Source organism: Coturnix japonica, chromosome 13 (assembly GCF_001577835.2).
Source record: "Coturnix japonica isolate 7356 chromosome 13, Coturnix japonica 2.1, whole genome shotgun sequence".
In the NCBI taxonomy this organism is placed as follows: Eukaryota; Metazoa; Chordata; class Aves; order Galliformes; family Phasianidae; genus Coturnix; species Coturnix japonica.
The window spans coordinates 13,886,603-13,901,110 of NC_029528.1; the positions used below are offsets into that span (position 1 = coordinate 13,886,603).

Sequence of the window (14,508 nt, forward strand, 5' to 3'; positions counted from 1 at the left end):
AGGAGCAAACAGGCTCATCCCTGCTCCCTAAAAGAGTAGAGGGATAACATCTGCTAATTCTTTGGACACACAAAGGTTTTGTAACGATTCCTGCATGTGTTTGCACAATTTGCTATAAAGCTTCGGAAAGAAAGGCCAAAAAAACCCCATTCCAGATGCTCCCTTCATTCAGCCCAATAGATAAATGCTGCAGAAATGGGTATTCATAGCAGGGCAAGAGCTCCAAGTGTCACCTCCAGGATGGTAACCAACACCTGCTCTGTTAGAAAGCAGCTCCCAGCTCCAGACAAGCAAAGAGGTTTGGTGTCTGCCCAGCATACGCTGCAGGGCAGTGTTGGGCAGCCCTGCCAGTGAGCAAGGAAAGAGCAAACACCTGAAACTCATCAGCTGTAATTGCTGCCATCCCTGGTAGGTGCTGACCCACAGCAGGAGATGTGGCACAACCAGGTTCTGCAGAGATACAAGAGCTAAGCAGGACAGGACAGCAAGGTGTAACCCTGCATCCAAGTCCTCTCTGCACACACTGTTCCCCTCCAGTTATTCTATCTCTACAAGTGTTCCCAGAGGGTAACCACCACCCTCCCAAAGCCCAGGCCGTCCCGCTCACACTCTCCACTTGGATTTCTGCATCTCACAGCTGCTCAGAGACAGGAAAAAACTATTAGAGCTTCTGGACATGGTGAGAAGCAGAGGTAAATGAAGAACAGACATCTGCAAAGGAAAAACACACTGCAGCAGAGGAGAGTCAGCAAGTCCAGACATAGAACCTGGAGCACTCAGCTCTAGAGCTGCCAAGGAGGAAGCTCGGGGCAGTTTGTAGCATCCAGCCCCACTGCTCAGTCAGACCTGGCAGTGATACTGCAGGTACATGTAGATGCCTCTCAGAGCTCTGAGGGCTTAACTGGGTAATGATCCCCAGCAAGACATTCACAATGGCACGACATCACCCATCCATTTATCGGACAAGTTAAGTTCAAAGTCGTTTTGTTTTTTTATTAAGCACATTCCACAGTACAAAGCTTTAGATCATGAACGATATCTGTACAATTTAACAGTTTCAATAAGCTGTTCATACACCAACTTTCCAAACAGGTAATTGGCAAACATAATTACAAGTTAGAATTAGACTATCCCAGTGCTTTGAAACATTAATATAGCAGTAATGTACAGTTGCTCAATTATGTCAGCAAATCAAAGTCCAGAGTGCGGCCAGGATCTCTACCGTGAATCCCAGGAGCCGAGTTCCTTGGGTGCCAATCACAAAAGTCCACTGCTATGTTACACAAAGCACAAAGAAGTTCAGACCGCATGTTCAAATACCATCATCTCCCCAGGAAAAAACAGGAATTTCAATCTTACACATGCACCTAAAAAAAAAGGACTCCGTTCTTCAGGAACAAATAGCTTTGTTGGTTGGTTGGTTGTCTTCAGGGCTGCAACAGATTTTAAACCATTTGATATTAAAGCTATCAGACGAGGAGGGGAAGGGAGATACCTTCACACAGCACTGCCACCATCAGGAGCCGTTTTTAGCCTTCTGTACTTCGTCACGTTGGGTTCATCTTGGGGAAGGGAAGACGTCGCAGTAACACGTGAATGGGAGTTTAACACTGACCCCAACACTTCTCAATGTGAAGAGGAGAGAACCTTACAGATGCTCTGCTGTACCACCCTGGCAATGTCTTGATTCACACTTTCTCTGAGCTGGTTTGACACAAAGTGATGCCTCCCTGCACTCAGGAACCTGACAGCCCTCAGCCTTCCTGATGGTCCGGAGGAGAAACTCCAACCCAACAGAGTGCAGCCAGGGGACACAAACACACAACGATCCGTGGTGATCCATCCCTGTGCCAACACACGTCTTCACCAGGAAAACGGGAGCACTCCATGCTGAGATTGACTGAAGCACTGAAGAAAAGCCAGCAGCAGAGTCACACACAGCTAACGAAGGTACGATATTCAAGTCTGCATCTGTCCACGGCTTACTCCAATGTAAGAGAAATGCAGTAGCGTTCATGTGAGCACATAAATTAGAGGGGAGGCTGAGACAACATAAAAAGGAACTACCGAGATTCCCAAATAAAAGCATGCTAACAAAGAGAAACCATGACCAGGACGCTGCAATATGGTTACAGCTGAGAGCTACGGGTAAGGAACCCTGCAGGGCGATCAGAGCATTGACCTGAAGGGTCCTCCACCATGAGGAAGGGTTACAAACTGAACATAAATAAACTTCGCTTTGGCCCATGGCACCTCCTCCACTGAGCAGCCAAACTAATGCTAAAGGACGTCAGCAGGCGGCCGTGAGAACCTACTGGTGGTAAAAGAAAGACAACTGTAAATACTGCGGCACAAAATATAAGATACAGAACATAAATTAAACTTCTTCTTGGTTTGTCTGTTTTTTCGGTTTTTTTTAATTTTTAAAAAGTTTAGAAATTACATTTTAAAATACGTAGTTCCCATTAAAAAAATCCTAACGAATACTGAAAACCTCCTTTTTGCAGAGAAAATGTCTAGGTAATTCATATTAACCCCTACAGTGCCAGTAGTTAGAACATCCTGCTGCCAAGTGCTACCACAGCTTGCGTTAGTGTGCAGTGCCAGGAAACCCTGACTCCCAGCACCCGGAGGTTACACTGTTATGTACATCATATCTACATGCTTATACAGTATTTGAAATGAGGCAAGCACACACGGAAAGGTTTTTACTATACCAAACATTAGGAAGCGCAGGACGGCTGTCGTACAGAGCACAGTTAAAAGGAAAAGACGGTGCTATACAACTAGTTTAGATAACCTAGCCTGAATTACAGGAAATCTTTAATTTAAAAGAAATTATCGGAGCAGAAACAAGTAAACTGTAATCCAAAAATATTACTGAGCAATTCAGAAATATTTCTAAGAGTCCAACGTACACTCTATCAAACAAACCAGGCTCTGAATCTGCCATAAGAGCAAAGTCTAAAGGACAGCGATGACTTTGAAAGCAAAGCTCTGTACATTCTGGGTATGTGTTTGGCACCCAAATTTCATCGGAGAATGTTTTTTTTCTTTAAAGTCAGACAAAAGTGCAAAGCAATATAAATTAGGCCAAGTCCTTTCTTGACGTCTGATTTATTTCTGAAAAACAAGCCATCTGAGTTCAGGTTCTACGGACAATATACATGTGAAGCTTTGGATTTCTCACTGCAGGGAAGGGAAGGCTTCTGAAATTCATCTACTCGAAGTCAGTGAATTTGTAGTAAATTCAAAGACGACCACTGAGAGCAGGAAAGATTAAGAAATTTAGATATAGAATCGTGCTGCTTTGCATCTACACAGCATCTAGAACCAATTCTGACTTTAGCTGTCGATCAACATCTTCAGGCATGTAGGAGCCAAAATCCAGTAGTTCAAGACTGTGAAACCCTGAAAGAGACAAAAGACAAACTGAACTCACAGGACACGCAAGTCAAAAAGCACCTTTTGGAGACATACGGAGAAGGTTAAGCACCATCTTAGGCACTCCAGGCTGAAACTACAAAACACCTGTGAGGAGTACAGTGCTTATCATGTGAAGGAGGTACACAGCTTTAAACCATTCTGTGTTAGAAGTCCTTCCTCCAAGGATGGATGGATGGAACATGGGACACTGCCTTTGCTGCAGAATATGTTCTGAACATTTGAGCATCTTTCTTACATACCTTTGGGGGAACTAAAAGTTGAACCACCTGCTCATCTTGCTAAATGCTGAGCACTTAATTGAAGGAGTGACAACGGAACCTTCCTTCCCCCCATGCTGCAGAGGAACAAGCTTTGCTCAGGATATAAATTTCACTTCCAGTAAATGGGATTTTAAGAAAACACAACACACCAAAACTAGTTTTAGACTCCGTTTCCCCCATCCAGTCACATCATGTAAATATTTGGCATAATTAAACCCAAATTTCAGTCCTACTTGCCACTTTTTAAAATCACTTTTCTGGACTATGGTGAACCACCCCGTTCTGATATGAAATTGCCAAAGGTTAAAACATCTTTAGACATTAACCAATGGCTTCCCTTCCCCCTAACACAAGACCTAGTGCTTAATATAAGAATATCAGACTATCATATGGTAACAATTTTTATCATGTTACAATAAACAACAGGAATTCAACAGAAAGCAATAAAACTCTCACAGCCAACTGCCAGGACTGTCAAAAATGATCCGCTTTGAAGAGGCACAACATTGCAAGCCTTGTAAAAAACCAAGGGCGCGGGGCTGTTTCAAAACACAGAAAACTATAATGTTTGAAAGCATATAAAACTGTTTCATTAAGTGTCATAATGAAATATTAGCTGTTTGACCATAATTGTATGTAGATTTATGCTTTGTGGATTCTGATTTCAGAAAAACCCTTCAGAAAATGATATCACAGCATCTCTCCTGTACAGGAAACATCATTAAGGGACAGTCATTTATCAACACTAGCAATTCCTTGGATCATATCCCTGCGTGTTTTCAGTTGTGCATCACAGGACAAGTCAGACATAAGCTGCTAAAAATTGTCAAGTGTGCAGAATTTGAAAGGAAGAACACACCGCCAAAGGCTCTTCATATTTCACCCACTGATCTCCTTGACAGCAGATCTTGCAGGTCACAGGTGGCAAGAAAGAAGATAAGTCACCAACATATTCCTCTTGCGCTTAAGACAAACCACGTATAGCTTTTCCATAAATCAAAACTAGTAACCATTCAACTCCAACAAGCCTCGGAGTTTCCACAGTAAAAGTTCACCTAGGTATTGCTCCATGTGGCACAGCAGCCAACGGGAGCATCTCTGTCTATAGGGTATGGGGACACAACCAGTGATGGCACCAAGCTTTCCGCAACAAGAACACAACTATGCCACACAGGTGAAGTGATAAACTTATATATGTGAAGAGACAAAGACTTACCTTCTGAGGGTAGTAAAGTGCAGACTGTTATCTGGAGATGTAAGTGTATGTTCTAGATGGAGAGCGAGTCTCGTTTGGGGCACTGGGTGGCACGTTTAAGAAATCCCAAATCAGAATTGTATCGTCATGGGAACTACTAATGATCTGAAATTCATCAAACTGGAGCCTAAAGACACGTCCTGAATGTTCCTGTGAGTAATGGACATCAGTTAGGAGGCCAAGAAGAGGATAACAATTCATTATGTTTGTACTCAGACCTGGATGCAGAATGGTGTATTAAAATTTTGGTGCTCTGTTTAAGAAGCCCTTAGTTATAATCACACTTGACTCTAAAGAAAAGCAGTTTTCATACATAAACGTTGTTCAGCATAACACACAGCTTTCAAATAAAGTACTCATAAGCCCTGCCTCTCCCCTGCAGGGGCCCACTGCACATGTTGAGGCTGACATTATTAAGACTAACACAGTCTATCAGGAAGCATCGATCTACAAAGACTGGCTGGCAATAACGGTCCACACCAGGGGTTCCATCTTACATAACATTTCACATTCAACACTGCTGCTAACCCAGTTTTTGTACACATCATGGCTTCACCTAGGACACACTGCTCAAATCCTCAAATTAATTAATTAATTATACATACCACTAACGTACGCAAGCATAATGTACTTGCTGGGGCACGGGGGTCAAGAGCAGCTTGCAAGTCCCAAACTTTAATTTTGCTATAAAGAAAGATAAGAAGGTTAAAAGCATTGTTTCAAGTGTAAGCACAGAAACTTCTAAAAGCAATGGACAGAATATTCCAGATCTTCCCTCCAGCTGATTTATCAGCATCGAGCAAAATGTTATAATTTATCTTCACTAATTTACTAAAGCTGAATCCCATAAAACACGGGCAGTTTTGTATTTCTTTTAAGCAGCAAATACAGTGATGTCTTTGTGATGGCCCAAGTGGGTTGTTTATACTCAAGACCAACTAACTACATTTGTATACACAAGTCAGTTTGGAACCTTTTGAAATAGCTCTTAGAAACATACCCATCATAGGCTCCACTAACAATCCTCTTATTGTCGAACCTGATGCATCGGACCAGTTCTTCATGGCCTTCTAATACCCTTAAACAGGCACCACATTCAATGTCCCATAACCTTAAAAGAACAGAAGAAAGCCTGAGCATTTCAGGTTCAAGGCTATCCCTTTACCTTACACACAGTGATTTCAGCATACTACTGAATGGGTTCCTGCAGAAAATACCACAATTTGCAAAAAAGAGCAGCTGGTAGAACTAGATTTTCCTTGTATGCAATTCAGAGAAAACTGCATTGCAGCTGCAGTACATAAAAACTAATCTAGACATTCAAAATTACATTAAGTAAAGGTTGTACACTTGCTAGATTATTTTAAGAAACCTTAACATACTTTTCTGTCCTGCATAAATCAGTAATTACTAAAGGTTCAGAAAGCATGAAAACCAGTGACCAATGTCTCCATCTCTCAAGTAGAAAACAAGGTCATAAACTACAGGAATAGAGGGTTTTGTTTCCCTCCATCTGAACCTCACAGTCTCACTTTTTCACATGGATGTGACATATTAACTAGTTGAACAGCATCTGCTTCAATGGCAAGATATACTGAAAATGGTTTGCATGAGTTATCATGTGTAAATGTACATAGATACATACTGACAGCCTGCTGGCACCCACCTAATGGTATTGTCAGAAGATCCACTGACAACCAGTCGATCCCTGTACTGCAGGCATGCGATGCCACGCTTGTGCCCATTTAGCGTACGAACAAACTCGCACGTACTTGTACTCCAGACCTACGAAACATGAGAATCATGCTCAATAAAGGTTTCTGACTTCCAACAGAAGCTGTTACAAACTCATAAGCAGAAGCCTGAGGCTGACTTCTGCTGGACAGCAGAATGAAATCTTCCATAGTGTTTTTGCAGGTAAAGAGGAGGCACGTGGTGTAAGTGGAGGATGGCATTACAGAGCCTAGCAATGACAAGAGACATCAGCTCTGCTATTGTACATAGTGTCAATGAGAAAGACTGGGAGGTTGGAAGTAGAGGGCATACGTAAAATATTTTCAAGTAGCAGGTGATACTGGTCCAAACGACCTTGAAAGGCTGATGACACTTAAATCTTGGTAAGTTAGTAATCCTTTAAAAGAGAGGATGTTACCTCATATGCAAAAATAAGCTGTATTTTTTTACCAAATTAACTGCTAGCAATCTGCTTCTAAGAGAAGACCAAAGCCACGGCCTATTAAAGCCTGTGGCTGCTTCTTCTTTTAATGTTTTTGATGAAATTTGTTCATTTTTTAATGAACTGTTATTGAAGTTGTAACATAAAGGGCTCATGTAAAGTAGCTCCTTTTCCAAAAGAAGTGCAGTGGGTTTCTTGGCAGATATTCAGACATGGAACTGCCAAGAGCTTTTTGGCACATTCCAGGGTAGCTCTGGTGGTAGAGAAGGAAGGGTGGAAACGCTTTTGTTATATTGATACACTTTGGGTAACTCAAATTTTCTGGTATGTAAATTTTTCAAAATACAGCATTTTAATTCTTTAAACACAGCAAAGTCTGGTTTAGCTGGGAAGGTGTGGAATGGAAAAGCAACTGCTGATAAATTTCATGTCTGGAACAGGACTGCCAATTGAAATAAAAAAACTGACGTTTGGAAAAAGGCACAAAATGTGCCACATTTAACAAACAAATCCAACTTGAGATTAGAGTAGGCTTTACTTTTTTGGAGCTGTACAACAGTTACAACAAAAACGTTACAAGACTTGTTATGAGCAAGAAGACATTAACAACTAGTAGGAGGAAGCAGCCAGCTGAATGCTAAGGAGAAAGGCACAGAACTGTTTACAAAAACCTTGGCTACTCCAATTTGAATTGTAACTTTCAGAAGCTTTTCTGGCTTAGTAGGCATTCAGACCCACAGGAGAGTTCAGCCAACTTACTTTAATGGTCCTGTCACCTGATGCTGACACAATATACTTGTCATCGAAGTCTACCACGTTAACAGCAGCACGATGGCCAACCAAGACACGGCGCAGGGTGATGTCAGTAGGTGATGCCATATCCCAGACAGCAATGGATCTGTCCTTTGAGCATGTCACCATTAAGCCATTACTGAACCTCAAATGAAGCACTGCTTCATTGTGGTGAATCAACGTGTTCAGAACTTCACCTGTATTTACATCCCAAACCCTGCAAAAGAAAAGAATTTTATCCCAAATGAAGGAACTACATTATGCATATTTGAAGTCTTGTGTTTGTTGCTCCACATACAAAACCTCCTTTCATTATAGGTCATAACTAAAGTATGTCAGAAGGTGATGTAAGAAACCTAAATGAGGTATTCACCATGTATTTGATGCATCAGCCATTCTACTTCATGTTGTGCTTTGAATGATACGGGTCACATTCCTTCACAATGCTTAACACCACAAAGCATGAGACAGACTGGGGAAAAAATGACTGAACATGATGCTTTCCCACGTGCAAACACCTTATTTTTGGAATAGTGGTATCACACTCACACGAGGGATGTTTTCTGATATTTGAAGATTATTACAAATATTCCCAACCCCAATTTCACTTTTTTTTAGGTTTTTTTTTTTGCCCCAAAACTTAACACTCACCTCACTGTAGAATCTGAAGATCCAGTTACAATGACCCTTTCATCATACTGCAGACAAAGAACTGAGCCAGTATGTCCTGTTAATACTTTCAAACACTCCAAGCTTGTTTTGTCCCAAATCTGTCAAAAAAATAAAAATAAAATCTATAAACATCTTGCCAAGAACACGGGTTCAAAAAACTTGAATACTGCTGCTACTTAGAGGAAATGAAGAAACCTGGACACAGCAGCAAGAACCCTTGGCTGCATGTCCAGACAGCAACTTTTGTCCTCTCTTCTAACTTGGGGAGTCTCCTTGATGGAAGCTTTTGGCATTACAGCAAAACAACCAAGGATTGTGAAAAGACAAAAACCTGTTTTACAAGAAGAAATGCTGGGGCACTTATAAAGGAAAGACCAAAAAAGCATTTACCTTAATGGAGTTATCTCGTAGGCCACTGATTATCTTTTCATCATCATACTGTAAACAGTAGACACCTTTGCTGTTTTCAGAGCGGCACTGAATCCTTTGCAAATTATGTCGCCCACATCGCCAGTTAGATTCTATAGTCTAACAAGAGGTGAAACAACAGGAGTTAGTCACGAGGCTGCATGCTCCAGTGTGGTTACTTCAACAGAAGCCCAGCAAATCTATTCTCACTGTTACAGAGTTCACCCTTAAGATTTAAATGCAAAATTCACATACATTTTTCTTCCACCCACCCATAAAAGCACTTATGACACTGCGACTTTAGACCTCGATATTTTGCCATGACAAAAGCAGCGTTCAGTGCTGAAAATCACACTCAAGCAGCCTTCATCAGAGCATTCAGAGTAACCATCAGAAAGATACATTTCAGTTTCACCTTGTATGTATGCAGTCATCTGACAGCAATGGCAAAGAACTTGTATGGTGTGTGCTCAGCACCACTGAGTAACCAGCATACAGATCAATCCCTGCACCTTCCTGCCCCTGCCCAGCCATTTCCTGCATTAGCTGTCATGCATCCAAGGGACTGAGATATGGAAGCTTCTGCTAACTTACTCTTTTTAATTCTCCTTTCAGGTAACAGACAGGACACCTTAAAAGGAGACAAACTATTTCATGGCAGAACAAGAATTAACTCCATCTTGTGATCAGCTTTTTCCTGCTTGTGAAAAAACCAATGTTGGCTTCAAAGACACATGAGATAAGGGATTTTGGTCAGAAGGTCTGCACACAGCTCTGCAACAACACCAGCAGTACCCCACAGGCTGGAATACCTTTCATCTTCCAGCACGGGCACCAGAACAATCCAGTTGCAGAACATTGCAACTACGACCTCCCAATTCCAAGAAAATATGCCTGTTTTAGCAGAAAACAGTGTATTGCTTTGTTTTCCATGTGCTTACTCCTTCAATTGTCTCCCATTACGCAACTCGGAGAGAATTATCCACAATTATAATACAAACCTGATGTATCACGGGAATTTGTCTAAATTAGAAGTACTAAAGGAAGCTTCTGGAAGAGCATGCTGACAAGTTATTCATCCCCACTCATTCTCTTCCAATTTGTTGGGGAAGCTAATGAAATTAAGATAGAAAGTCATCTCCCAGTTTGGGATCAGCTTTTCCAGCCAGCTAGCACAACTGAACCGGGCTCAGGCTGTTCAGATCTGACACTGGCTCCACTTGGGCTCCTGTTCTGAAGGTAGCAGACTGCTCATTTTGCTACTTCCTCAGCATGGGATGGATGTGTCAGGAAGGAAGGGCTCTCAAGCTTCAGCTGAAGATTTATCATCTGTGCTTGGAGGGCAGAACTGCAACTCGTTAATTCCTTCACTGTTATAGAGCTCATAGACCAGCCTTGGAAACAGCAGAGAATTTAAGACACTAATAGCAGGAGCCATTCTAACTAGAGATCTGAAGGTAAGATATTTAACAGTGCAATAACTAACACTGAATACACTGGAGATAAAGTATCTCGAATCCAAGTCATCCAATTTAAATAGCTTCAGAAACCATTTATATTCAGTTCTAAGAAGTCGCCTAAGGGAGAGTTTCCCTACAGGAACGTTCTTGAAAAGGTCAGAAATGAGCAGTTTTTATGTACCACGTGCTGGATTACTCAGACCTCCAGGCACTGCAACACCATTTGAGCACCTCCACACCTCAGGCTCCTGTGGCAGCCATTACCAATAGCTACAGAACACATTAAGAACTGCAGCAATCAGCTGTCTCTAGCAGTTTTCTATTCAGAGCAGCAGTCGGTAGCAGTGTGCTGACCAAACATTTTGGGACTAGTGTTGGCTTAACTCTTAGCAGCTCACCGTAGGAAGCGACATAATAAGCTTACCACAAGAAAAGGCTGGCATCAGATAAAAGAAACGAAGGTATTGTTTAACGTCTACACGAAGGCACCATAAAGCAACAAGTCACATGCAGGTGCACATTTTAATTCTGCGAGTAGATATCATTTCATTTCTACGTTAAATACTGTGGCTACTGTGGGAAAATACTTCATGTTTTTCGAGAACTTGTAAAATCCCCTTACACTGTGTAAATTTTCAGTGTGCTGGGAAAGTAGCCACAATACACAGAGAACATACAGCAGCATTTAAATTAGCAACAGAGTGAAAACAGATGTGTACGTATAGAGGAATAACATTATTCTAGATGACTAAATGCAGCTGAGTGGGTGGGCAACCTGGAGGACCCTCTGAAAAGGAACATGTTTAATACAATACTGCCAACCACATAAAAGCTTCTGCTAGAGGAGATTCCTGGTTGTTACCAAATAGTGCAGTTAATAGGTTTTCAGCTGCAGCTCCTTCCAGGAGATATCTCAATACACTACGTACACATTCAGTAGGTATGCATGTGCATATGAGCAGAGAGGAAGAAAATACTCTGTTTTATAGACTGTTACAAGCACCATGGGGTCAATGTTGAGAGACTCCATTTATTTGCATGCTTACAGCAACAAACCTAACACCAATTCATGCAGCACTCTACTGCGTTTTCTGTAGCAAGTCTCCAAGGTAACAGCCCCTCTACATGGGCTTCACAGCTAAAAGTGAGTAGTGCAGAACACTGTCTCCTTGGCTTACAGGCACGGCTGACAGTTTCACACGCTTCCTAATGCTCACTTAGGGTGATAGCAGCAAGTATGCTACACAGCCAATAGTACGGACACAAGGGATAGGGAACAAATGTGAAGATAAAACCTCTGCTATGCAGAGAGCCAGTTTGCAGCTGAGGAACTGCAGAACTGGACAGAAAAGCACTTAGAAAAACTCCCAGAGAAGCCCAAAATACAGAGGAATAGCCAAGTCTTAACCACTCCAAGATAAGTCCACTGGTACAAGGACAATAAAAAAGATGCAATCCGTCTGAACTAGCAGTTGGAACATTTGCTATACTTCAGTTAAGGATAATCTATTAAGAGCAGGGTCTTTTTTCCCCATGCTTAATGATGTACTCTGTGTTCAGTTCCTTGGCTAAATATGGGACTTTTATCCTTGCAAATATTATTGCAAAGCAGGTTTATCTTTACCCCCAAAACCAAGGGGATTGCTTGCTGAACAGTGTATGTTGATGAAGTGTTGTCCTTCTGCATGCAACCAACCCGATACACAAGAAGCTGTTCAGTGGTCCACTAGGTAACACTATCCCCAAGTCTCACTGGAGCCTTGCAGAACCCATTTTAAAGCCACAGAAAGAACACATTGGATGTTGAGTGAGATAGATATGGACAATGGAATAGGCTCACTTGTTACAGAGGAAGAGAAGGAGGCCTGCAGAAACTGTATTAAAGGCCTTGGTTGCCAATTTATGGAAAGCAGGAGTAGTATAGACAAAGGGAACGAAAAAAGCCCAGCTGAGGACCTGCCCTGTAGCATGGAGACCCAAAAGCAGTTTTCTGCCCTTCTCAGCTATGAGTCAAGGCCTGTGCCAGTTACAATCTGCCTGTTTGCAGGCCAGTTTCACATTAAGATGTGCCTTTCGAGTGGCTCAAGTCTGAAAATGCAGAGCAAAAATCACATTTTAATTCTCATCTGAATAAGGTTGACCTACGTTTCCACAGAACCAAGATGAGAACTTGTTCCCCTTAACTTCGAGAACATGACATTTCTGAAACAGTCTTCTCAACTCATCACATGGATACTTGTGCTAGAACTGCAGGGAAAACCAAATAGTTGGCCAGGCTTCACAAATAATATGGAAAAAATCCAGGGACTTGGGGTTCTGCAATCAGCAGTATTAAGCTTCCCATCTTGTCACGCTGCCCATTAACACAACCCACTCCAAACAGCTGACCTTCATGCAGTGCTTCAGGACTGCACCCAGTCACAGGACACCTTGCAGCAAAAAAAATTCTGTAAACAAGTCTCACAAAACCAAATTCCATTTGCTAAGATATGCCCACAAATGGGTTTTCCCCTAAATATATATATATCCTACAGGGGCTTGGCAATCCAACATAGAACTTGGAGACATTTAGCACTGCTGGACCACTTCTTGTGAAATGAAACCTTATTAAATATTTGGCTTCACGGTGGAGGGAGAGACCTCTTTCCAAGAATTTGGTTTCAGATCTCTAAATGTCCTCTTCTTTTCGAATCCGATGACTTCAGAAGTGACATTATGTTCCTAAAATGTGTTTGGCATGAAATAAACAGACACTGGCACTAATAAACCTTCAGAGAGGCAAGGGAGCCTCATCTGCTGAATCACAGCCTGTCCTACCTTGCAGTTAATGACACTTCATGGCTGCGTGGACTTTTGACCTAGAATGCAAATAGAGTCTGAAGAAAACAATTCACATTCGCTACATATCGTTCCTCAGATTCCCTTCCAATCATTAATTCAAGCCTTGGATTAGTTTTCAGTTCTCTCAGTCAACCAGAAGAATGGAGGACATTACTTGTAGAGCTCATCTCCACTCACAAAGCCAGTGCAGCATCAGCTTCTGTAAACTGGTACCTCCTCACATCAGTAACAGCATAGCAAAACACGTTCCATCTTTGCTCTCTACAGGTACAATACTGACTGATTAGATTTTCTGTCACATCAAATAGCTTTTACTGTATTAAAAATAAAGAAATTGGGCCCCTTGGATGCAAGATAATATAGATACTAAGTTGATCACACTGCAGTGCTAATACAGTAGCCTTGGTAGGAGGACAAATGGAGCGTCTGCATCACTGGCTCATCATGAGCTGCCTAAGCTCTGACAGAAAATGAAGATCTCATTAAAGGCCCAGACAAACATTTAAAGAAAAAACATCTTGATATTCAGAGATAGAAACCTCTTCAACTCTGCTAAAATGAAAGTCTTATTCCGCATATTGCTTTGAAAAGTGAAGAAACTGGAGAAGTATGAAAGTAAGGGCAAGTGTAACTTTAGGCTTAAAAGGCCCGAACAGATGCAAAATCAAAACCAAGCAGAAGAAAGTTAGGAAGCATTCCAAGCCTTACAGTTAGCTCTTGTTGCCACTGTTGCCCACCACCCACCTTTCTAAACAAAGTTAAAAGCTTCCTTTGACAGTTCTTTAGAGAAGCAATTTGGGAAAAAAAGTTTTAAAAGGGTGATTTATAAGAAAAATCTAATATACCCTTGGATTCAGATGAATTATAGGGGACCCTGGGCTATTAGCAAAAACACCAACCCCACTCCAGGTTGGAAACCTAAAAACAGCAGTGTTTCAAAAGCCTGAAGCACTGACATGGTACAACACCACCATCACTTACCATCACTATATTGTCACTGCCCTTCCTTACACATACAACTCCTTTCAAATACTAAGATGTGCATTGTTCAGGTAGCAAGCATCAAATTTGATCTCTCTTCACCTGTGTGACATTTAACCCTTAGTTCTGCACCTTTAGATGTTCATTAATTGTGTAACAGGGGCTAAAAATATTTAAAAATTGGATTATATTCTGCAGCAGTTACGTTTTACAGGT

General features: G+C 41.6%; 1 protein-coding gene across 6 annotated transcripts in view; it reads right to left on the minus strand.

Annotated features, from left to right (window-relative positions):
• Positions 1 to 967: 967 nt before the first annotated feature.
• The window catches only part of FBXW11 (F-box and WD repeat domain containing 11), a 52,995-nt gene continuing 39,454 nt past the window's right edge, over positions 968 to 14,508 (minus strand). For all 6 annotated transcript variants that reach the window (XM_015876273.1, XM_015876276.2, XM_015876277.2 and 3 more), the window contains 8 exons: positions 8,993 to 9,130; positions 8,582 to 8,700; positions 7,898 to 8,147; positions 6,629 to 6,747; positions 5,963 to 6,073; positions 5,568 to 5,646; positions 4,924 to 5,112; positions 968 to 3,411 (listed from right to left, as the gene is read on the minus strand). In XM_015876273.1, coding sequence (XP_015731759.1) covers positions 4,951 to 5,112; positions 5,568 to 5,646; positions 5,963 to 6,073; positions 6,629 to 6,747; positions 7,898 to 8,147; positions 8,582 to 8,700; positions 8,993 to 9,130 — 978 coding nt within the window. In that variant the 3' untranslated portion in view covers positions 968 to 3,411; positions 4,924 to 4,950. The remainder of the gene's footprint in view (positions 3,412 to 4,923; positions 5,113 to 5,567; positions 5,647 to 5,962; positions 6,074 to 6,628; positions 6,748 to 7,897; positions 8,148 to 8,581; positions 8,701 to 8,992; positions 9,131 to 14,508) is intronic.